Source organism: Quercus suber, unplaced genomic scaffold, assembly GCF_002906115.3.
Source record: "Quercus suber isolate HL8 unplaced genomic scaffold, Cork oak 2.0 scaffold_154, whole genome shotgun sequence".
In the NCBI taxonomy this organism is placed as follows: domain Eukaryota; kingdom Viridiplantae; phylum Streptophyta; class Magnoliopsida; order Fagales; family Fagaceae; genus Quercus; species Quercus suber.
Window position 1 is genome coordinate 1,136,049 of NW_027069615.1, and position 25,285 is coordinate 1,161,333.

At 31.7% G+C, this 25,285-nt stretch overlaps 3 protein-coding genes across 3 annotated transcripts; 2 read left to right on the forward strand and 1 right to left on the reverse strand.

The window, feature by feature from the left end:
* The first annotated feature begins 5,023 nt into the window (after positions 1 to 5,023).
* LOC112004903 (uncharacterized) lies at positions 5,024 to 12,716 on the forward strand. The gene is made up of 7 exons (XM_024037143.2): positions 5,024 to 5,377; positions 6,367 to 6,546; positions 7,591 to 7,683; positions 7,778 to 7,846; positions 9,814 to 10,020; positions 12,066 to 12,191; positions 12,541 to 12,716. Exons 1-7 carry the CDS (start codon positions 5,102 to 5,104, stop codon positions 12,688 to 12,690), a joined length of 1,101 nt encoding a protein of 366 aa, XP_023892911.1. The 5' UTR covers positions 5,024 to 5,101; the 3' UTR covers positions 12,691 to 12,716.
* Positions 12,717 to 15,105: 2,389 nt separating this feature from the next.
* LOC112004878 (agamous-like MADS-box protein AGL61) lies at positions 15,106 to 15,792 on the forward strand. Its single transcript, XM_024037118.2, has one exon. It carries the CDS (start codon positions 15,106 to 15,108, stop codon positions 15,790 to 15,792), a length of 687 nt encoding a protein of 228 aa, XP_023892886.2.
* A 526-nt stretch (positions 15,793 to 16,318) lies between these two features.
* Positions 16,319 to 22,054, reverse strand: LOC112004905 (uncharacterized). The gene is made up of 7 exons (XM_024037144.2): positions 21,709 to 22,054; positions 18,948 to 19,121; positions 18,757 to 18,849; positions 18,595 to 18,663; positions 17,491 to 17,697; positions 16,855 to 16,980; positions 16,319 to 16,682 (listed from the first exon to the last, which is right to left on the reverse strand). The coding sequence occupies exons 1-7, from the start codon at positions 21,964 to 21,966 to the stop codon at positions 16,527 to 16,529; spliced, it is 1,083 nt and encodes a 360-aa protein (XP_023892912.2). The 5' UTR covers positions 21,967 to 22,054; the 3' UTR covers positions 16,319 to 16,526.
* Between the last annotated feature and the right edge of the window lie 3,231 nt (positions 22,055 to 25,285).

Genomic DNA, 25,285 nt, shown 5'->3' on the forward strand with positions numbered 1-25,285 from the left:
TTCAAAAATGTTTACATCGAGGTTTTCATATCTTTTTGTCATGCATGATGGTAAAAGACACGTATCTAGTTCACAACATGCCAATAGGAAGCATTAAGACCACCCATATTGATTGATTTTGCCATTTTGATGTGAAGTATGAAGCAATATGCCTTATTTCATAAGGATCATATTGCCCATCAACCCTAAAAAAATCACATTAGCTTATTAATTTTTTGTCAAAAATGCAATTTTGTTATAGTATTTGTGCAAATATACACCTGCACTATTGTTGTGCATTTCAATTTTTTTTTTTTTTTTTTTCTGTTGAAGATAAAGGAAGAAAATGGATGGTAGTTGTAGTGTGTGGAGATAAAGAAATAATTTTTAAAAATAAGAAAATTTGATAGTTTGATAAAATATAGTTTAGATTAAATAATCTTATGTTGGTGTTTTGAAAAATGGTTAGGTAAAGTCGAAAAAATAAGTTTTTATGTTAAAACAGACATAAATTTTTCTATGAACTGATGTAAATAATCTTAGGCTATGTCTTCTAGGGCTATGTCTTAGGCTATGTCTTCAAAAATGTTTACATCGAGGTTTTCATATCTTTTTTCATGCATGATGGTAAAAGACACGTATCTGGTTCACAACATGCCAATAAGTAGCATTAAGACCACCCATATTGATTGATTTTGCCATTTTGATGTGAATTATGAAGCAAAATGCCTTATTTCATAAGGATCATATTGCCCATCAACCCTAAAAAAATCACATTAGCTTATTAATTTATTGTCAAAAATGCAATTTTGTTATAGTATTTGTGCAAATATACACCAGCACTATTGTAGTGCATTTCCTTTTTTTTTTTTTTTTTCTTGAAGATAAAGGAAGAAAATGGATGGTAGTTGTAGTGTTTGGAGATAAAGAAATAATTTTTAAAAATAAGAAAATTTGATATTTTGATAAAATATAGTTTAGAATAAATAATCTTATGTTGGTGTTTTGAAAAAGGGTTAGGTAAAGTTAAAAAAAAAATAATAAGTTTTTATGCTAAAATAGACATAAATTTTTCTAGAAACTGATGTAAATAATCTTAGGCTATGTCTTCTAGGGAAAGAGATGAGAAAAGAAAATACAAAGGGAATGGAAAGAGAAAGGAAAGGGAAAAAGAAAATATCTTCCTCTATGTGTTTTTGGATGTAGGAAGGAAGAAAAAAAAAATTATTTCCCTTCTTTGGTTTTCAAAGAGAATGGAAAGAGAAATAAATTTTTTTTTTTATACCCTTGAATATGACCTCTAGTGTAAATCAACAAACGTCGAGAAAATAAATTTTTGAACACAAAACTTAAATAAATTTTCTGGTAAGATATAAGAAATTAAGGAATGAACATTCAAAAAATTAATGAGTATTCCATGTATATGTGGATCCATTTCAAACCAAAATTAAGGAGTGTCCACCCCAGGCAAATTATTATTACAAATTTAAAAGCATTTGAGGATTATGTGTGTTTCGATTTGTTTTTGTTATTTTTTTCGATATTTATTGAGCAAGAATCATATAAGAGGAAGCTTGTTGAGATGGGATTGATACTAATATATTCCTCAAATGAGAGATGAAGATGTTGGTTTAGGGCTATAGGCTAGGGCGTAGCAAGTTAAAAAACTAAAAAATATATCATAGATCAAAAATGTTAAGTATGCAACAATCTATACCATTATACTGCATTTTTTTTTTTTTTTTTGGTTGAGTTACTGCTATATTGCTATTAATATTTTGAATTTTACTAACATATACTCTAAGGGCATATATTAATAAACTATTTTAAGAGAAGTTTTATGGAAAAATGAAAAAGTTACTAACTTTTTTTATATAAACGCTAATATCTATAATGGCAAGACAAAATTATCTAATGAGAGAGAGAGATGAGAAAGTAAATGTAACAACTGAGGAAGTACATAACTAATTAACCAGTAATTTAGAGAGAGAAAATGACTAATGGAGACCCTATGTCACTTATCCCCCGATCGATACAAAAGTTTGAGTAGTAACATTCTCCCACCAATAATAGATAAAGATATTAAAAAGAAAAAAGTTGTATGTATTTCCCCACCAATAATCGAAAAGGATTTTAGATAATGCAGCATGTACCTATCAATTTGGAGAGGTGTGAAAGGACTGTCACGAAGACCCTATGCCACACATTCCCGGGCACAAAAGTTTAAGTAGTATAATATTATTGTATGATTTTCTTTTATATAAAGAGAATTAAGATTCAAATCTTCTTTTTTAAATTGTTAAAAAATAGAAAAATGATATTAGAGGAAATCCCTAATTCTTTGTTTTCATTTTCCATTCTCACTTTGTTATCTTCCTTTATCACCCGCATAATAATTTTTTTTTATGAACTATAAAATATTAGTTCACAAATAAAGTGCTCTTTTCTTTTCTTTTTTTTTTTTAAGTTTACTTTTTGTAGAAAATAAGCAATTCCAAATTTGCAAGTATACATCAAATGGTAAAACATGTGGAAACTGCTAGAGCATTTGTAACTTGCTTTCATAAGAGAAGTGAATGAACACCTTATGGCAAGCCATACCCAATTGCTACCATTAATTTCGTTGTGTTACCCTTTTTCATTTTTTCCAAGTTAGCTGATTCCATCCCTATCAGGTTGAAAGTTTTCCCAGCTACTTCCCTTCATGGTTCTTCTTTCTGGATTCCTGAGGTACCAACCCTTTATTCATGAATTGTTAGTCCCCAAGCTTTCTGATTCTTTTCTACATCATTGGATGGCTGATAAGGACGCATATATTCTTCGCTCCTTATGTTTTCTGGGCACTCCTTTTAAGCTGTCTTAATCTCATCTTAGCTTTGTTGCATGTCCCAAGGACCCCGGGCTCCTGGTAGTCCCTTGGTATCCCGGCCCAGTTCTTACCACCGAACTCCCTAGTGATTCTTTGATCTTGGCAGGCTAAGCATTTTCTTTCTTCCCTTTGTTTCCTGGGCCCTAAGGCCTATTCATTCGTGGGTCTTGGGCTTAAATCTTTTTTAATGGATTTAGGCCAACCATCTTTTTCCTTATTCATGAGCTCAGGCCTTTTATTTTTTATATGGAGTTCAACTCACTGTGTCTTTTTGGGCCTTGGTGCAATATTGTAACTTTTTAGACCTCAACAAACTTACCCCTTTGTCCTTTCACCATGTTACAATTTAGTCTACAATTATATATTGTTATATTTTATACTTAAAGCTTAGATTAAAATAAAACGGTTAGATTAGGTTCCATCCAAATTAAATGCATATTGCATATTTATTAAACAAACAAACTAAATATAAATCCTCCCTTATGATTAATTATAGTATTAATTATAAATCCTCCCTCCCTCATTGTATTAATTATAGTATTATCAAAAATAAATAAAACTACTCCCTTATGATTTTGATTCAATCATAATTTAGCCCCACAATACTTTTTAATAGTCTCATTTTGATTACCTTTGAGATAAGATGAAAATGTTAGGTATACTTTGGACAGAACCTAATGATTTCATTTTAGTCTAAACCTTAGAACATATGTAACAATAAAAATTTTATCAATAAAAAATGTAACAATAATAGGTTTAAGAGACTATATTGTAATAGTGTCAAAAATCACAATGAGATAAATTTTAATTTTCCCTAATTAATTATAACAATAGGGAATGACTTTTCTTATTGTTCTTTAATTCTTTCAAATAATTATAAATATTTTTACCTTTTTTAAACACTGGAACGACATAGTAGTGGCTTTGATTCTATGTTAGAGTTAAGGATACTAATATATAAAATCATATAAGGCATTGCCTTTATATAAGTAGTCATGGGAATGCCCTTTTGCAAGGAACATACGGGCTCTTTGTCAAGGGAAAATCCAGAAATGCTCCAATGAGGTCAAAAATTTCTTTATGCTGTTTTGGATGATGGTGGACAAACTCCCTCAAGCTGAGTTGGACTCCCTCATTCTAGATGGCACCCTTGGTTTCCTGGAGGAGTATCAGAGACTCATGGCAGCACAGAGGAGCTCTTGACAATGCTTAATGCTTTTTCGTTTCTGCTTTTCTGTTGTGCGAGTGCTTGTAGTCCTTTTGGTTTGCTTTTGTTTCACCTGGGCAGCTCTGGTCAAGGGGTCTTGCTTTGTATACTTCTTTTTACCAATAAAGTTTCTATCTTTGACCTTTAAAAAAAAAAATTGCTAATAGTTTATGAGATAGATTGTGATTATAATTACATGTGATCAAAAAATATTGAAAATTGAATGGCATAATTAAAAATTAATAAATAAATCAAAGTTCAAAAATTACTTATTATATATATATCATCACTTTACGTATGAGGATTATAATATAATTTGTTTAAGTATCATCTATAAATATGCTTACACTAACAATAATATAAATGTTTTAACAAAAATGAGTGGACCAAGTGATATTTTTCCTACAATCTGCTTATAAATATAACTTTTTTTATTAAAAAAATACATAAATATAATTATTAAAAAATAAAATTCAATAGTTTCCCCTCCTGTCTACCTGTCAACAAATGGCTCTGCCACCCTTCCAAATACTACCAAATCATGTAGCACAAAACATTCTACAAAGCTATAATCTACTTATTTATAAAAATATCCTAATTTACCACAATATATATATATATATATATATATTCTAACATGTAAACTGATTCCATATCCTAAGAAATTATTGCATCACAATGCATGATAACACAACATGCCTCTACTTTGGCTTACTTCCAATGCTCCAATAATATGCCGACGCAATGTGAACACATATCAATTAGCATTACGCCAGATGGCAATATCGCAGAAAAGATGACATGGCTTCATCAAGATGAGACCTGAAAAGGACGAGACCCACTCAGCAAATTCCACATGCAATATGTGTACCTACGAGAGAATTGGAGTCACACAATGCCACAAAACAACAATGATTACAAAGTGAAATCGTCCTAAAAATGGACCCCAATTTACCTCAATAAAAAACTAACACAATTCAATCCCATCATAACACACTCCCGCCATCACAGTCACTCAGAATAATATCTTGTTTTTTTGTGACGAAATGAAGCTGCTTCCGGTGATCGATCTGACTCCATATCTGGCCGTGATGGACAAACTGGACGGCGAGCCGTCAAAGCTAAAAGAGCAGCTGGGACCTGAGCTGATTGAGTCGTGTAAGCAGATGGCTCAGGTTCTGAGTGAAGCGGGGGCGGTGGTGGTGAAGGACCCAAGGTGTTCGGCGGAGGAGAACGAGCAGTTCATCGAGATGATGGAGCGATACTTTGAGAGTCCCGTGGAATACAAGCGCCCCCAAGAGCGACCAAGCTTGCGTTATCAGGTTTGGCTTTGTTTGGTTTTATGGGGAACTAAGATTCAAATTTTCCTCCCTATTATATTATCGAATTATCAAAAATAAAAACTTTGTAGTATAAGGTAGGTAGGGTAAGGAATGTTTCTCAGTCGGTCTTATAATTATTCGATTTGTGTGGGACGGAGATGTATATATTCAAGGAGTAATCAAGTACTCTAATAGTCCAAAATACCCATGTCATCACAAATGTTGTCTTTTTTGAGAACAACTAAAGTCAATCATATAATTCATTGGTCAATGCATCCATGCAATTGAATCATACCTAAGTTTCTCAACTAAAACAATGTGAAGAAAGTGAATAGATTCATAATTCTCGTCGATTTCAATTACTATGGATTTTAAGTGAAGTTTTGTGACGTGTCTTTGTTTTAGAACCACACCCCTTTTCCATTGTGTGTGTTTGTTTCTCAAAAAAGAAAATAATTGTTTTAGATGTTTTTTGGACTTAAACCTATGTGTTTGGCAAAACTCCATATTGAGTCGAATTGAACTGAACCTGTTTGAGGTGGTGCAGAGAGCGATCGATTCCAATCAAGCAGCAATAGTTACCGGCATCGATGCGATTGATTGCTATTAGGGTGGTCAGGTATGGTCGGTGGAGTTAGTATGGGGATGAGGATGCCACCAGACCTTAGATCAGTGAACAAGAAAACTGTTAGACCTCATATCTGTGGATGAAACGGTCAATACAGCTCAAATTACTTTTGTTTAGTGTTAAATGAGGAAATTAAAATCATATAAACTTTCGCTTCTTTCATTCTTCCAATCAATCAAGTGGTTGACTAAACAGTAATTGAAGGTTTACATAATTTACAGAGAAATAAAAGGATGAATGAAGCATAAGTACCATCAATGTTTGAGTTGTTGTCGTCACCAATTTAACATGTGAGTTTGTATTGATTTATTACAATATATAGATATATTGAAAAGAATTTATGTCACAATGGGGATAACAGGTTGGAATAACACCAGAGAAAGTGGAGGTTCCAAGGGCCATGGTTGATGAAAAACTGCAAGAGAAAATAAGAGCTATGTGTGTGTCCAAAGAGTCCCAACCAGCCACTCTTATAGGACCAGATCTCAAGTGGCGTTACATGTGGAGCGTGGGTCCTCGTCCTTCAAAAACCCAATTTAAGGTCTCACATCTTTCCCTTCTCCTTCAATTTCATATGATCTAACTGATTATTTTCTTTTAATTGAACTTATATCTATATACAATTTCATATTATACATTTTGAACGACCTAGATTAGTATATTATGAATAAAATCTATTTCTCGATAAAGATTTTTTTTTTTAGTGTCACATCATTGAAAAATAAATATCTTAATATTAGATACACATATAGATTTATAAGAATATTACAAGTGCAAACTATTTTATAATATTTTTTAGTGTCACGTCATTGAAAAATAAATATCTTAATATTAGATACACATATAGATTTATAGGAATACTACAAGTGCAAACTATTTTATAATATTTTTACAAATCATTGTTGTAGCAAAACTTTTTTTGATTTTCATCTAAACCTACCACTAATACTACCTCCGTCCCTTTTTTTTTTTTGTTCACTGTTCCATTTTGAGATGTTTCCAAATATTGTCCTCTTTCTAAAAATAAAAGTCATTAATTTACTAATGTTCCTATTTTACCCCTATTAATTTACTAATTCAATTTTTTGATAAATTTTTTTAAGGGTTATTTTGAAAACTTATACATTTTTAAAAGATAGACAAGACAATAAATGATCTTTCCTTGAAAAGTTTGACTTTTCAAACATGACAAAAAAAAGGGACCGGAGGGGGGGGGTATCACTTTTGAGTACATTTTTACAAAATGTTGATGAGACCAACCTCTTGTTGGTTTTCATCTAAACCCACCATTAATATCACATTTTCATTTTCCAAGAATCAATCACCACATCAATAGTTTGTATCATTTTTGTAAAATAATTTGTATTTCTAGCATTATTCATCACTTTTTCATTTACCAATAACCACCCACCACATCAGTAGTTTGTAAATTTTTTTTTGTATAAAAGTTTGTATCTCTATCATTTTTCTTGTAGTATTAAATCTAAACCAAGAAATAAATTCATTTTAAATAAAGAGCATCATTTTGGGACTAAAAATTTGTTGCGTTATTTTCCCTTTTTTAAATTCCATCTCTCTTGTGCAGGAACTCAATGCAGCCCCGGTCATACCTGAAGGTTTTCCTGGATGGGTTGAAAACATGAATTCATGGGGATCTAAAATGTTGGCTGCCACAGAAGTAACCCATTATCTAGCGTGGTTTAGCTCACTTGTATTAATGCTTATTATGCATATTGTTTAATGTTATTGTGTACCCAAAAATTTTTGTTCAGGTTGTAGCTGAAATGTTAGCAGTTGGGTATGGCTTGCCAAAGGATGCATTCACTTCTCTTATGAAACAGGTTACGTATTCAACAGTTCAGCTTGTTTTAGACTCGTGTCTACTTGTTGGGTTTGCTCTATTTCGGCTTATTTAATTTATGTAGAGCTTTTTAAATACTCAATTTCGCTAAATACAATGTTTGTGTGTCGCCTTCCTTTTTTTTTTTCTTTTTTTTTTTGTGGTGGGGGGGGGGGGGGTGGGTGTGGGGGGAGGAGGAAGGTAACACACACCATTAGTGTGTATCACTTAAAAAAAAATTAATAAAAGCAACACACACAATTAGTCCCTAAATTATAACTTAGAAGCAAATTTATTCTTTGAAACTTAAAGTAATCATGTTCAGTCCCTTAAATTATGAAGTCAAACTAAATACTAATATATTATCACTCCATTAGCCATTTTTAGTCACGTTAGTAACTAAAATTGACTATATTCTAAGCTTTTAGGGACTAAAAAGTGATCATTTTAAGTTTGTTAAGAAATAAAAGCTAGCACTAAAACATGATCATTTTGAGTTGAGTTTTCCGTCAATTGAAGCACAAACCCCAAGTGATGAAACCCAAAGTAGGACACCCCTACCTTGATTTACTAGTGATCCCCAACTACGGGCCTCCATCCACCGAGCTGTGTCACCACCAATGCAAAACCCCAAATCACCAACTACAACCACATCATATTCATTCATATTTGTTAGAAATATGTGGTTAAATGATTAAATTTATCATATCCTAATAATTTAAGTTCTTAGAACAATTGGTAATTTAACACATATTGATCCACTCTCATCTCGTCAAGTTTCCTCTTATATGCTTCTTGCTCCATTATTATCTAATAAATTCCCGTAAACACATAAATCACACATCATCCCAAATGATATCAAAATTGGATTAACTTTTTACTTTGAGTTTATTTCTTAATTGTTGGAAAGTTGGCTGAGAAAAATTAAGCATAAAAAAAAGAGCGAGACTTACCTAAACAAATAAACGAAAAAATATAAAAAGTTTTTTTTAACTATTCCAAACTCACACATAATAGTAACACAATATAGTCCACATCATAGAAGGTTATGTGTCATGCTTCAAAGTTTTGGGGTTTGTGATTTATGGACAAACCATACCGGACCTTTTTGCATTTTCCCTAAAATTAAAGCATAGTGCAAAATTGCTTCAAATCTCGATATAAAGCAACAAAAGAGTATTTTTGAAAGCTGCATAATTGTTCATGTTTGTGATGAAAATGAGATGACCGTGTATTATATATTTCAGACAATGTGACAACTTTTTTTTTTATTTGAACAACTTGATTTGGTGCTCTAGTGAAAAGTCCTTTATGGAGGGATAAGATATGCAGTGTGCATCTTGCCTACTAGCCTTCCCAGAATCAAGAAGACAAAATTTTAATAATTAATGATATAATTTATTGTGATTGATGCATAATAAAAATAACCTTAATAATAAATTCGTGTCAAAGTGATAATTCTTTAATCACAACTTATCAAATTGAAGTAATTATACAATATTCCGGAAGTCTAATAATGTCGTAGTACTCCTTTGCAACTAATAATAGATCCTATTAATTAAATTTATAATGTGATTTATAATTCATATGAAAGAAGTGAGTAAAACATTATTATACTCATAGAATATTGTATTAAACAATAAACCTAGGGACAATAAAAATTCACAACATTCCCAAATTAGCTTACTTCCCACCACAATCTATAATTATTTTTTTTTTTTTAAATGGTCCATCTGTGAGGTAATAGACTAATTTAGAAATGTTATGAAATTGTTGTGAATTCTTGTAGGGTCTTTTAGTATTTCACTAACCTTGTAAAAGTTCTTTCAAGCTTTAGAATTTTTAATTTTTTAATTTTTTGTAATGACTAAGCAAGGCATTGTATGAGTTATATTCTTTTTCATATCCATATTGTGCAATAATATTAATATGTACTTATAACAAGTGCCTTTTCTTTTAAAAATACAGGCGCCGCATCTTCTTGGTCCAACAGGGAGTGACCTCCAAAGTTATGGCCAGGAAGGTGCTGTGCTTGCAGGATATCACTTTGACACTCATTTTCTCACCATTCATGGAAAAAGTAGATTCCCTGGCCTAAACCTTTGGCTCAAAAATGGGCAAAAAGTTGAGGGGGCAATTCCTGAAGGATGTCTTCTTGTTCAAGCAGGAAAGCAGGTATGAGTAGTAATGGGGTGATGTTTGGTGTTCATGGTTGCATATTATGAGTTAGTTTGCTACACAAAACTTCTGACTTAATTGTAAAAGCAATTAAGAGAGTCAAAGCAGTATACAATATGTTATGAAAAATGTTAAAATTATTATCAATTTTATTTTTTTCTTATTTTTTGAATTACAAATTTATGTATCAATGAATGTGATTAGTGCTATATTAATAACCTAATGAATAAATTTCTGAATTACTCTTTTTTTTTCTGTTTAAAGGAGACATCTGTAAACCCAAAGTCTCAAGTTTGGAAATCAAACAATTGAATATGTTTCACAAGTGTAAATTGGTATTAATGAATTTGTAGGTACAATTCTCTATGTTTTGATTCTAATACAATAGAATAATTCTCTAATTCGATCTCCTTAAAAAAAATCTTCAATTCAAGTATAGCATCGATGTAGTCTTGACTCGAACACAAGATTCCCTCCACTTGGATTGGAAAGTGGATTGAAAGCTCTTTGGAATGAAATTGCGATGAATCTTTGGTTGTGTGCTTGTTAGAGATTTCTTGTTCCTTGCATTCTTCGTAGGTTCTTCGAATGTTCTTGATCTTCGAAGATTCATGGTGAAAGTTCTTTGAGGGCTTTATGGCTTGAATCCGATGAAGTTTCAATGGATCAAAGTCTTTGAAGTTTTTCAGAGACTTTGAAACTTGATTCCAGTAGAACTTTGAGACTTGTAAGAATGAATTGGATGGATGTTCTTCGAATGTTCTTCTTCTTTGAAGATTTGTAGTGAAAGTTTTTTGAGATTTTGGAGGCCTAGATCTGTAGAGCTTCACTAATTTGTAGTCTCTAGGTGTTTATGGAGGCATTTGAGCTTGATTCCAATTAACTTTGAGATCTAGAAGGATGACTTGAATGATTTTGTTTTGAATGTTCTTCGTCTTCAAAGGCAAAGTTCTTGAAGTTCTTGGAGGCTTTGGAGATTGATTCCGACAAAGGTTCAAGACTTTTGAATGTGTATGAATCTCCGCCATAAGACTAAGGAGGGTCTCTATTTATAGGAGTCTTGGGGAGGTATGATCACACGTGATTGGCTATGAACACTAGTCATAATTTAAATGGATGGACTTTATGTCTTGTTCTCCAAGGAACACATGGCATTATGTGATTAGCCAAAGTGTTTTAATTTAAAATAACACATGGAAGTTTTTAATTAGACTGCTTATGTCATTTAAATTAACACGTGTTGACGTGATAGGCTCTTGGGTTTTCTTTATAATTTTTATTCAGAAACACTTGGAATATTTCTATTGGCCTCTGAATAATGACAGTGAAACCCACTAAGTAGCATACAGCGTCTTGTAATTGACCGTTTTAAATGTACTACATGAATTTAGTGGTTTGATATGACAATTTATGATTGGTAGAAAATTTCACCCTCTACAACATTAATTTATAGAGTTTATATAACAAAATTTATAATAATCGTAACTTCACTTCTTCACTTATATAGGACATTGTGGAGTTACATCCATGTCGGATGTCCTAATGATGGTAGGGAGCAAACTGATAATTGGCAAATTTTATTTGGGCTTCCTATTACTTAGCTTATGTACATTAAAAAAAATATGTTCTGTTTTAATGAAACTGTATATCATTTATAATCATAGCAAATTTGAAATCATTCAGTCATACAAATAGCAGAAAATATGTTGTTTTTGTTATTATATATTTCAAGTATAAGACAAATATTATGGTTTCCACTTTTAAGCTGAATCTGAAGTCTTTGGATAAGGATTCAATCAATGTGGTGGTCATTTTACAAGTATAAATACTTGTGGGGTGTGAAGAGTAAGGGTCAAAGTTTAAATCTCTAGGAGGGAGTTTCACACACATATACACTTAGATTAAACTAAATTAGAATTCTATCTTGTATCACCAAAAAAAAAAAAAAATCAAGTAATGGGGCTGGCTAGCTAGAGCCTATAGTAATGCATTCTTAATTTGTACATTAATTTTATCCCATTTGCACTGCTTTTATGTGCTAGATGGAATATTTGACTGGTGGAGACTGCATGGCTGGCCTGCATGAAGTAATTGTCACTGACAAGACTATTGAAGCGATCAAACAAGCAAAGGAACAAAATCGCAGCCTATGGAGAGTCTCCTCAACTGTAAGTGATCTCAACTAATTATTACCATATGGTTCTTTTTATTAAAAATAAATACAATTCCGAATAGAATAGAATAGAATAGAATAACGGAAAAAAATGTACGTAACTGATCTTGATTAGTCCGTTAAAGAAATATAGCCAATCATGATATCATAAAACTAGGCATGATTTTTACTGTTGTTATCGTTGTCAATGTGAATGACTTTTCACTACAACAAACAAGGCACTATAGTGACAAAAAATTTCATCACGAAATGTTCTTATTTCGTCACCTAAGACACATGGTGACGAAACATCACTCATCACGTATTTTTGACCTCCTCTTTTGTTTGTTTTGTGTCATATGTAGTTCTTTTCCCACATAGCATCAGATGCTGTGTTGAAGCCCTTGGGCCACTTTGCAGAATCACCACTTGCCAGCAACTATCCACCAATTTATGCAGGAGAGCTTATGGAACAGGAGCTTAGCTTTCTTAATCTGAAAGGGAACGAAGCATGATAGCTTCTATCAATCTGCATTATATATGTTACTGTTCATTTTCTTCTTCTTTTGTGTGGGGGTTGTGGAGTGTTCTTGTTGCTAGCGGATATATGTTTAAATTTACTGTACCTAATGGACTTGGCTATTGCCATTGGATCTTTGTAATCTTTGCTGAAAATAAATTATGGGGTAGATTATAATTTACCCATTTATGGTTTGATCATATTATAATTTAGTCCAAAAAAAAATTAATTGTTATTTTTGTATTCTAACGTTGGGATTAAAATGAAACTGTTGAGTTCTATATTACTATTATTATTATTTTTGATAATTTGATAGTTATAATAAGAGATAGGGGATTTGAACTTTGAATAGCTTGAAAATATAAAAAAGTGTCAACTAGTTGAACTACAACTCTACAAGGCTCTTAATTCCGGGACAAAATTGCTAAATGCCTTTTTTGGACAAACTAAGCAGCGTTTTACTCTATTTTTTAAATTAATTAGGAAAATGCCCCTCTTTTGAAACTCGATTTTCTCAAAATTGAGTTATAAAAAAATAAAAAAAAAAAATTCTGGAGCCCTATGGTAGCTTTTTTAAGGACCTATAGTGACGTTTTGTAACTCGACTTCCATTAAATCGAGTTATAGGCAATTATTTTATTTTTTTTTTTACCTATAACTCGATTTTATATAAATCGAGTTACAAAACGCCACTATAGGTCCTAAAAACGTCGGCTCTTTAAAAACGCCGCTATAGGGCCTAAATTGATTTTGAGAAACTCGATTTTCAAAAGAATGGCATTTCCCTAATTATTTTGAAAAAGAGAGCAAAACGCTGTTAGTTTGCCCAAAAATGGCATTTAGCAATTTTGTCCCTTAATTCCGTTCAAATTAGCAATATATATTTTGCATTTTTTAGACAAACAAATTATCCCTTAGTGGTTTGATCCAATCACAATATAGTCCCACAAGTTTTTTTAATTTATTACATTTTAATTACCTAAGGTTTCGAATAAGATGAAATAGTTAAGTTTTCTTTGGCCGGAACCTAACAATCGATCTCAATTTTAGTCCAAACTTTCGAAGGTCAAATGTAACCATTGAACTAAGTTGTGTTGACTCTTCTCATTGTTCTTTAATTCTTTTGATAATTATAACAATATTTTAATACTTACACCCTCCTCCTTTAATATATATTTTGCATTTTTTAGACAAACAAATTATCCCTTAGTGGTTTGATCCAATCACAATATAGTCCCACAAGTTTTTTTAATTTATTACATTTTAATTACCTAAGGTTTCGAATAAGATGAAATAGTTAAGTTTTCTTTGGCCGGAACCTAACAATCGATCTCAATTTTAGTCCAAACTTTCGAAGGTCAAATGTAACCATTGAACTAAGTTGTGTTGACTCTTCTCATTGTTCTTTAATTCTTTTGATAATTATAACAATATTTTAATACTTACACCCTCCTCCTTTTTTTTTTTTTTTCTTTTTTGCTTTTTACCTATAATGTCATCTCTTAATTAGGCAAGTATTTGTTTGAGTAATCCTCAATCAATTTAACACAATTGGAAGTGAGATGACCTTTGGGTCTATGAACCTGTCCATAAACGTGAACTAAAATCAATAGATGAAATCATTGTTAACACATTTCAACAAGTCTGGCAAGGAAAACATAAAGAAATCATACGGACAGAGAGAAGAAAAAAAAACTCATGCTTTATAGATCTGAAAAGTATAGAAGAGTAACGAATTTATTCGGTCAAAATCAAGAGAAACAGATTGTATTTCAATTACATGTTTTAATTCTCAGGTAACAATTACTTTATAATCTATACATTAATCAACATTTTTCAAATCAATTTTTTATATATGAGGCAGGGGAGAATTAAATGATTTATATATTAACCAGTGCCCTAAGAGTACTCGTTAGCATTTTCTTTTAATTATTAATCTTTAAGTCAATTTGGAAAAAATGTTCCACTATGCACACTAATGCACTCTCAATGATTTTTGCATTTCAGGTATCACACTTCACAACATATGCTTTTGCCTTATTTTTTTGCGTTTCACCTAGTAAAAGAAACACAAAAAGTTCATAAATGCTCGGGCTAGTAATAATGTTAATTTGTTCATTGAAATAAAATATTTCCGGATTTCTACTATAAATCACTGTTCCATTTCATTTGAAAATTCAAACAAACCATTATATATTTTCCTGCACGGCTGAGTTTTCATTCCATTTCTCCTATAAAAATCACGGTTCCATTCCATTTGATTGCAATCCAACAAGCCATTATTTATTTTCTGCAAGGCTGAATTTTCATTCAATTTCTCCTATAAATCACTGTTCCATTCCACTTTATTGAAATCCAACAAACCATTATATATTTTCCTGCAAGACTGAGTTTTCTTTAGTTCTCAATCATGTCAATGAACAAAGCTAAAAGCAAAGGTCGACAGAAGATCGAAAACAAGTTAATAACAGACTATTGTTGTCGTGAAGTAACATTCTCAAAGCGCAAAAGTGGGCTCTTCAAGAGTGCAAGTGAGCTTTGTATACTATGTGGTGCAAAAATTGGCATAGTTGTGTTCTCCCTTGCAGGCAAGCCATTCTGTTTTGGAAACCCAGATATCAACACAATCATAGACCAATATGACAGTGGAAATCCACAAACAAATGTTGGTACAGGTGATATTGTGGAGTCTCTCCAACGGGCTACAATTCTGGAGCTTAGCAAGGAACTCGACATGAAACTTAAGGAATTGGAAATCGAGAAGGAGCGAGGAGAGGCAATTGAAAAGCTGAGGAAAGAGATCCAACAAAAACTTATCTGGGAAGCACCTATTGAAGAGCTTGGTCTACGTGATCTTCAACAATTATCATTGTCATTGGAAAACCTTAAGAAGAAAATACATGCTCGAGTTCACAAGCTATGTAATGGGGCTTCTTCTTCTTCTTCTTCTACATGGTCATTGCCATCCGCTGATGCCACCCATTTGGTAGGAGCTTTTATCACAGAGACATCAAACAGAGACATGGAATGGCAAGCTCAAAGGCAGAATGAGGAATTGAATAGTTCCTTGGATTGTCTGACTTTTGATGCCTTCTAACCTTCTCATCACTGATATGACCAAGACAAAGCTCTTCTATAACTCCTCTTGGCAACAATATTAGTAATAGACTACAGAACTTTTAACCTTAGGGAAGGTTTTTTTTTTTTTTTTTTTTATGAATAATGTCTTGCAATGATATTTTTCTCCTCCCCATATTCCACATTTGTAGTTATTCTTGAACTCTTCCTTTGTTTGGATTAAGACAAGATCCCAATTGTTACAAAATTCTAGACAAATTTTCTTTTCGGGGAGTCTCTGAATGATATGGAATAGTGTAAGTTTTCTTGTGATGGTTGATCATTGATGATTTAATACTAAACAATAGGAGTCACATTTTAAAGAATCGCAGTTTTTGTTTGTGTTGCCAAAAAGAAAATAGTTGATTTTGTTGTCCAAATTAAGCTAGAAATATAAGCACACAAATTAAGATAAGACCTACTTTCCTTCCACGTTAAGGAAAATAGTGGATTTGACTTTGGAGACTATTTTGTTTATTCTGTAAATTTAAAGACATTTCAACAACTAGCAAGAAAAAACCACGTAAATTACTGAAATTAACAGCTCTAATGTGCCATCAAATCTGTTTTTCTAGCCATACAACAATGAAACAATATTATTTCTGTCCATAGAACAATGAAATTACATTTTGTCAGAATGTCAGCCTTCTTTGTTGAAACTCATCAATCCAGAAAGCCTTAAGAAGCAGTTTGGAAACTACTTATTAACAGTTATCAAGGCTCTCCTTTGTTCCCTTTCAGATTGATAGCCGCAAGCTCCTGTTCAACAAACTCTCCTGCGCACATAGACGGATATTTGCTGGCGAGTGATGATTCAGCAAAGTGACCCAAGGGCTTCAACACAGCATCTGATGCTATGTGGGAAAACAACTATATATATAACAGAGATAAACGAAATCAAAAATACTACATCGAAAAAGAAATGGTCATAAATAAACATGACATAGAAAAGTCATTCACATTGAGATCACTAAAGATGCCAACTTAATAGAAAATACGACAATGGTGTAATGCTGATACTGGTATAATTGAGATTACTAACCGTTGAAGATACTCTCCATAGGCTGCGATTTTGTTCTGTTGCTCGATTGATTGCTTCGATTGTCCTGTCAGTGACAACTACTTCATGCATTCCAGCTATGCAGTCTCCAGCAGTCAACCATTCTATCTGTGCATAATTGAAATGCAAAAGGGAGATAATTAATCTACAAATTAGAAATGCATATATCATAGCTAGCCAATCGCACTACTTGAGAATTTGATTGAATCCTTGTCCAAAGAATTGAGGATAGAAATGATGAAAACCAGAGCACGTTGAAGAGTAAAGGCAAACAAGTTCCTATATGTGATGACATTGTCTTATACTTAAATATATATCGTAAATAAACAATATATTTTCTATCATTTCTACAAATAAATGACATGACACTTTCTATGATCACACTCAATTGAATTACAAGACACACACACACACACACATATATATTCATTTTTTAAGCAGCCAAGTAATAGGCAACCCAAATAAAAATGTCAATAATCAGGTAGCTCCTACCATCAGGACACCAGACATGGTGTAACCCTATAACATCTTGCCTCAAATTTTGTCATTTCCCTCTTAATTGCTTTTCCCATATTAGTTTCACAAAAATAAACACCAAACATCAGTCTTTATTATTACCTGTTTTCCTGTTTGAATGAGAAGACATCCTATAGGAACCTTCACCTCAACTTTTTGCCCATTTCTGAGCCAAATGTTGAGACCGGGGAATCTACTTCTTCCATGAATGGTTAGAAAATTAAGGTCATAGTGATATCCTGCAAAAACAGTACTTTCCTGGCCATAACGCCGGAGGTCACTCCCTGTAGGAGCAAGAAGATGTGGCCCCTGGGTTTTGAAAGGAAAATGCCCTTGTTATAAAGTGCATAAACCTAATAAGATAGAAGCATGATAATGGAACAAAAAAAAATATGATTCATGCAATGCCTTAACTATTACTAAAAAAAATAGCAAAAGAAAAAAATCTAAAGCATGAAAAAGGCTAGTAGATAAGATGCACACTCCACACCTTTCCCATTCCTTTTCTCTCCCATTTATCATTGCTCAAGCCTTTGGAAACACATATCAATAGCGAATTAAGAAGACATGTGTACTTATTCAAACATAGACTGCACTGAAACTAGGTTTTTTTTTTTTTTTTTTTTTTGATAAGCCAAAACGAGAAATTTTATCTAGCATATAGTTCTTTCAACCCTTTAGATACCTTACAAATTGGGGCTTTATGTCTCCACTGCCTTTATATTCTTTTTTCTTTTTTTTTTTGTCTTTTATCTCTAAACTTGTACAGATCTAGGAAAACCCCTATGCATAAAGCAATTAATTAGAATTAAACAAGGGAAATGAGAGAGAGAGAGAGAGAGAGAGAGAGAGACCTATTCAATCTGCAACTTCTAGACCCTTAATCTGCTATTACCAGATTACAGGACAAAATTGCATAACATGAGAGAGAGATAGCAAGAAACAGGTGAACAGAAAGGAAAGGACTAATGGGGACCTATGTCACTCATCCCATAACACAAAAGTTGAGGAGTAAGCATTTTCACACAGAAAGTAGAAAAATATTTAAAGAGATGTGTCATCATATCATTCACAAAATCACAATCAACAGTCCTTTCTTTGTTACCATCCACTTTTACTTTGAAAAAATAAACAAGCATCAATGAGTTTGAGACAGACAGAGACACGAGTGGTGAGACAACTGTAGCTGTTGACCATTTGTATTACCTGCTTCATAAGAGAATTGAATGCATCCTTTGGCAAGCCAAACCCAATTGCTGCCATTTCAGCTACAACCTGAGCCCAAAAAATAAAAAATTGTTACACAATAACTTTAGAAATTATGCATAAGGAATCTTACAAGTTAACTGAACCACACTGATGAATTACTTCTATTGCTGCTATCATTTTATATCCCCATGAATCCATGGTATCTTTCCAATCAGGAAAACCTTCAGGTATGACGGGCTCTGAGTTGAGTTCCTGCACAAGAGAGATGACAATTAAAAGGACAAATCAAATCATATTATATAAAAAAATAAAAATAATAAAAATAATTTTGAAAAGGAATAATGTGAGACCTGAAATCGGGTGTTTGAAGGACGAGGACCCACTCTCCACATGTATCGCCACTTGCGATCTGGTCCTTCAGGAGTGGCTGGTTGGAACTCTTTCGGCATTGCTTTTAACTTCTCTTGCATCTCTCCATCAACAAGGCTTCTTGGAACTTCTACTCCCTCAGGTGTTACCCCAACCTGTTATCTCCATTTGTGCCAAAAATTCAATATTTTAATAAATCAGTGCAAATTTACATATTAAATTGGTGCCTATAACAGGGTGGGGCATCAAGTACATATATCTTTAGTGAAAGACAATACTCAACTAATGAAGGACCTTTTTTTCACTATTAATGAGCATTTTCCATGCCATTCTTTTTCTTTAATTCCAAGAATCAACATCTAAAGCCATTAGAAAAAAAAGAAGGGAGACAAATCTTTAACCTCCTCTACAAATCAACTTTCAAAAGAAGCCATTAATGACCTACTTCACATTAAAACGGAAATACTGTACAGTGTGCCCTCTAATTGCTAATCACTTATGGTCTTTCAGGCCTCTAGTCTTCACCCCCAGCATACTTCCAGAATTCCAATCATTTCATTCAAAACAGTAAAACAGTATAAAGTGCAAAATTGATTTAACAGCCATGGAACATTAGTTTTAATCACATCTTATATAACATTCAAACAAAATAATAAAAATAAAGATACCAACAATTGGTTTTACCAGTCCCCACTTCCAAACTTCCTCTTTCATTGCCTAAATTTCCTCAACAAGTAAACTATATCGAGCACACTTAATCAGTACCCCATATTCCCACAACAGCAAAACGTTCAACACTTAATTTTTAAAATTTGAATAAACCTTTTACCATTTCTAAATACAATTCCTGTTCTTTTCTCTAATTTTCCAAGCAAACAACGAGAACCAAAAATAAAAAATAAAAAAGTAAACTTTTCAAGGTTTTTAAATCCAACTAACATTTTTAAACAACCACAATTATTACCTTTTTCACTTCCTCTACATTTTCCAACCAACCTGAGATCCTCTAGAACTCCTACCCTAACTCCACAACTCAGTTCTTAATATTTCAACCACTCATTATTAAAAAAGTTGTTTAGATTTTACCACATCATGTTTCAATGGAAAATTTAGGGAGGACCAAGCCATTGGAAAAGGTGTCAATTGAAATTTTATTCATCATAAACTGCTTACAATAGTATACTTTGTGCACTTTATATAGGGAAAATGATCCACTTCAACGAAATGTATTCATTTCATATTTTGCATTAAATTTTACAAATCTAAAGGTGTATCCTCAAATGATATGGATATGCTTTTAGATAGTGGAAATAAAGAGAGTTATTTTTTTAACCTTTTGAAAATTGGGCTGTTTTTCCAAGAGTCTTGTAACTCAACTAACACTTTTTAGTGTTTCAATGTAGAGATCTAACATTTGAATTCCCCTTCCCTTTTTTTGACTAAAAATTCCCCCTTCCTCAACTAGAATTTGAATTATACCAACAAAAAAAAGGGCTATTTGCCTATATTAAAAGATTGTATATTGAGTATATATATACACACACTTCGAGTCTTTGTTTGAAAAAAGTATAATTTCAAAACGAGCTATCAAACCAGGAAATAAAATTGCTATGAATTTTATTACAAAATAAATCAACGTGTCACCAATTAACAAAAAAAAAAAATAGAGTAATTTAGAAATTTATTTATTATATTATGAAAATGGCACTAATCACATTCATTACAACCTCAATTTATAAGCTTTTTTAAATTACTAAGATTTAGCATTTCCCAAATAAAAATAATAAAATATATATAAATATGCATAATGAAATTACATGTGGAAATAAAATAAATCAAATAAGGAAAACAAATTATAACAAGTACGTAATAAAATATTTATGGAAATAAATAAAATAAAATAAAAATTGACATCTATGTACTTAGGATCAATCACAATCAAAAAATTTAGACAAAATCAATCGAACACCAATAAGTCTGATTTGGTGTCTGTGACACATCAGCATTAAAAAAAATTAATTTACACTTTTTTTTTAATTTTTACATTTATTTAAGTTAAATCTAAACCGTTCATTTAAAATTAACAATAAAAAACTTACTAGGGCATGTTTGGTAGACTATAATAGATGTTGTAATGTAATAGTTATTCATATGGTTTAATTATTCTTTAGTTTGGTTATGTTTTTATTACAAGGAATAGTCATTCCTTATGAATAACTATTCTTTAAAATGAGAAATAATCATTCCTCTTTAAAAGGTTGTATTAGCTATTTCTTAGTAAGTGCAATAATTTCAAAACTTAATATATTTTCAAATAAACAAACTTTTCATATACATTTAATAATTATAAAAATAAAAAATTATAAAAAAATAACAAATATCTCTCTTAAATTTAAAAATAACAATTTTTAATATTTCTTAAAATAAATGTCAAGTTTCATTCTAATGTTATAACTCACAACCAAACTAATGAATAGGTTTAGTTATTACATTACAACACGCTTTATTACTAGTAATAAATATTACAATTTCTGTCATAATCCCAATTCAGTGTAGCAAACGTTACCCTAAGATCCTAAGTCAACACTATGCAAAGACCAAAACTTTTCTCTCTCTTTTTTTTTTCCTCACATTTTCTCACCAGCCAAACAGCTAAACTCCGGAACTAACTATCCAAATTCGGGAATCAAATTATCTTCGCAACCAAACAAAAGAAAAGAAAAGTAAAGAGACGAACCGAACCTGGTAATGCAAAGCGGGACGCTCCTGTTGGCGCTTGAAGTCCACGGGTCTCTCGAAGTACTTCTCCATCATATCTATGAACCGATCGTTATCCTCCACCGTACATCGCGGATCCTTCACCAACAGCGCCCCGGTTTCTCTCAATACCCGACTCACTTCCTTGCATAGCCCGATAACTTCGGGTCCGGGTTTCTCCGTCGACGGATCTCCGTTTAGAACCGCCAGATATTCTTTCAGATCGATCACCGGTAGCTCCATTCCGTTAAAAAAATTGTATCAAAAAGTCTTTTTTTTTTCTTTTTCTTTTTCTTTTTGGGTGAGAGAGTTTGGGATGGCGGGAGAGAAAGTGAGTTGGGTTTCTTTTTAGCTTTTTTGGTGCTTTTATGTTTGAGTACTTAAGTGGGACCCTCGGCGCACGTTAGCCTTTTTTTTGGGTTAAATTTATGATTTAGTGCAAATTACAAGTTATCCCTGCTTGGCTTAGCCGAAATTTAAATTTAAGTTGTTTAACTTGTTTTGAAATTTCACGAAACAAGTGTTTTGTTGAATTTTTTATAATCTTATTCAATTTTGTATTTTTATGTTTTTTTTGTTTTTAGAGAAAAGATACATAAAAGTGAAACAAAATTACATATTTAGCTCTATTTTTAATAGATGTAGATTACATAAATCTAACTGAGCTAACCTTAAATGGGTAGAGTGTTAAATTTCAAACTACAAGTAAGCAACTTGAATTTCAGTCGAACTACATGTAAGTAAGTTATAATTTACTTTTATAATTCTATTTTTTTGATAAACCACCTTTATGATTCTAAAAACATAAAGTCATAAATTGTTAAAGAATCTGAGAAAAAAAATCAGTGTTGCGATAGTTACTTTACAAGTATAAGTACGTTTAAGATGTGGAGATAAGAACTGAAATTTATGTTCTCAGATGGGAGATTCACTCACATGTATACTTAGATTATAATAGAGTAAAACAAATCGATTTTAGGTTTGATTTTGTAATACCAAAAAAAAAAAAAAAAAGATTTAAAAAGAGGGGTATTTAAGTAAATCTCTTTGTGGGGTCAATTTTTGTAATTAATATTATTAAATGAGTTTTTAGAAAATTAGTTTGAAACCCTAACTATATATATATATAAGCTAAATAAGTTATAGTATAACGATAGATATTTTGGAGGGGGACTTTTGAGTTTGTTCAAATAGTGAAAGATTGACGGCACACTTGAGGTAAAGCCTAAAAAATCTCGTTCTTTGTCAAATTTAGGCTTTATATGGAATTATAATATTTTTATGTAAGTATTTTTAGCCAATAGTAAAACTATCTAAATATTTAGTGAGTTTTATGCTATAAACAAAGAAGAATGATTTAGATTTATATATTGAGTCTGGTTAATGTGTGCCCTTAGGGCACACATTAAACTTTCTATTTTTAGAAACATTTTCTTGAGAATTGAAAAAGCTGTCATTACTTTTTCAATTCTCAAAAAAAAATTTCTCAAAAATAAAAACTAATGTGTGACCTTAAGGTATACATTAATAAAATCCTTATATCTTTGCTATTTTGGACGCTAAGCAACTATTCCTATCTCGGAAATCATACCTTTTCTAAGACTTTTATTGCATTAACTGTGATAAAAACTGCAGATTTTTATGGTGCGTTAAGATTTGTTCCGATAAGTGTGAAGTTCCTACACAATTTTTCTTTAAAGAATAGTGACCTAAGTACAAGACTTGATGATATACAGAAGCCTAGTAGTCTAGGCATGCTTTTTTTTTTTTTTTTTTGGTCAGCAAGGAGATAATATTAGATTAGGTAATTATAAGTTTGTTACAAAACACAGTAGCTATATCATCAGCTAGAATTCTTTCCACCACAGGCGGTGGATACAAAAATACAACATACGAGCTTACATAACTAGTACCCAATCTTGCCATAGCATCCGCACAGCGGTTGGCCTCCCTATAGATGTGCCTAATCTGCTTGTTGGGAATTTCCCTCACAAGATTCCTGCAATCATGCTTTGAGGTCTGACATAGAGCCACATGCTTTTGAAAAAAAAAAAAAAAGAGAAAAGAAAAAGAACGGTGTGTTGTATTCGTAAATGTCCTGCTACTTTGATTTTTGTATGATATAGTACGTAGTTTGTCCTCGTCTCAAAAGAACTAATGGTGGCCAAAAAAAGAAAAAAAAAAAAAAAAACAAACAAACAAACAAACACATGTATAGACCCATATGGCTATAAGTGTAGTATGTTCTATAGGTTTTATTCCTAGGAATCTATTTGTGGCAGAAAGTAAAGAAACAAAAATAATTTGACTATGTGAGCTTGGTGTAAGAAACAAGGGGTTGTTGGTAGGCTTAGTGAGAAAACAGAATTTATTAGATAAATTAATGATAGTTCTGAAATATATAAGATGGATATTTTTAGTTGTTTTTCTTCTGACCGAATATTCTTATAAGTCATTTTTAAATTATTTAATTATTTAGTAAATGGTACTTGCAAAATTATTTTAGGTGATGTCTAATGATTTTAGAAGAAGTGTTAGGAAGAAATTCTTTTTGATATGACTTTTTGAGGTAAATAACTTTATCCTAATTGGGTTTTATTTTGTTTATATTAATGTATTTTTAACTACTGAAAATTGTTTATAATTGTTAGAATTTTTGTTTCTATTGTATCACTGATCTCAAGTAAATGATTATTACAAATATATTTTAATACTGAGTATATGATTTTTATATACACGCTTGAATAAGATATATTTTTGTTAGAAACTATGATTTCATATATATGATTATGGACAATTTGACTATGAATTGATTCTGATACTCAGCCAATGGAAGTTATTCATTGGTATTCTGATACCCAGTCAATAGAGGTTATTCATTAGTACTTTGATACACAGCTAATAAGGATTATTCATTGGTATTCTGATACCCAATCAATTGGGGTTATTCATTAGTACTCTGGTACCCAGTCACGGGGATATAACATGACCATAGTTATAAGATTGTTAAGAATATGAATTACATTTGAATATTTGAACTATTTTGAGTCCTTAAAATTACATATGTGATTTTGGAAATGTTTGAGTATTTGAACTATTTTGAGTCACTAAAGCTGCTTATGTGTTTTTGGAACCTATTGTAAGTTATAACTTTTGATATATGAAAAACTGACTATTTTCTAAACCATCTATGATATATTTGTAAGATTAAAGTATGTGATCTATGTGCAACTTATTATTTTGAGATTATAAAACTTCTTCAGTTATTTTGAAAACACATAGCATATTATAACTTTTGAAAAAACATATTACACCTTATACTTTACAGATCTATTATTTGATAGAACTTATTAGGACTTGGGTTACTTTTTGAGTTGTCAACTAACCTTCTTTTTTCCCTCCTGTTTTAGATTGTAAAGAATAGCAAGTTTTGGGAGTTTTGATGTTGTGTTGTGAATAGGAAAAGAAGCTTAGTGATTTTGGGATTTGATGGTTTTTTAATAGTTTTATATTTATTGGCCAATTGGCATTATATACATAAGGTTTGGATTTTGTTCCTATT

What these genes read in the sequence shown, in the direction of transcription:
- LOC112004903 (XM_024037143.2), top strand. Translation starts at nt 5,102, where the DNA reads ATGAAGCTGCTTCCGGTGATCGATCTGACTCCATATCTGGCCGTGATG. An exon ending in CTTCAAAAACCCAATTTAAG is followed by an intron (nt 6,547 to 7,590) that starts GTCTCACATCTT and finishes TCTCTTGTGCAG; the next exon opens with GAACTCAATGCAGCCCCGGT. An exon ending in TTGTTCAAGCAGGAAAGCAG is followed by an intron (nt 10,021 to 12,065) that starts GTATGAGTAGTA and finishes TTTATGTGCTAG; the next exon opens with ATGGAATATTTGACTGGTGG.
- LOC112004878 (XM_024037118.2), top strand. Translation starts at nt 15,106, where the DNA reads ATGTCAATGAACAAAGCTAAAAGCAAAGGTCGACAGAAGATCGAAAAC.
- LOC112004905 (XM_024037144.2), bottom strand. Translation starts at nt 21,966, where the DNA reads ATGGAGCTACCGGTGATCGATCTGAAAGAATATCTGGCGGTTCTAAAC. An exon ending in CTTCAAACACCCGATTTCAG is followed by an intron (nt 18,850 to 18,947) that starts GTCTCACATTAT and finishes TCTCTTGTGCAG; the next exon opens with GAACTCAACTCAGAGCCCGT. An exon ending in TATGGAGAGTATCTTCAACG is followed by an intron (nt 16,683 to 16,854) that starts GTTAGTAATCTC and finishes TTATATATATAG; the next exon opens with TTGTTTTCCCACATAGCATC.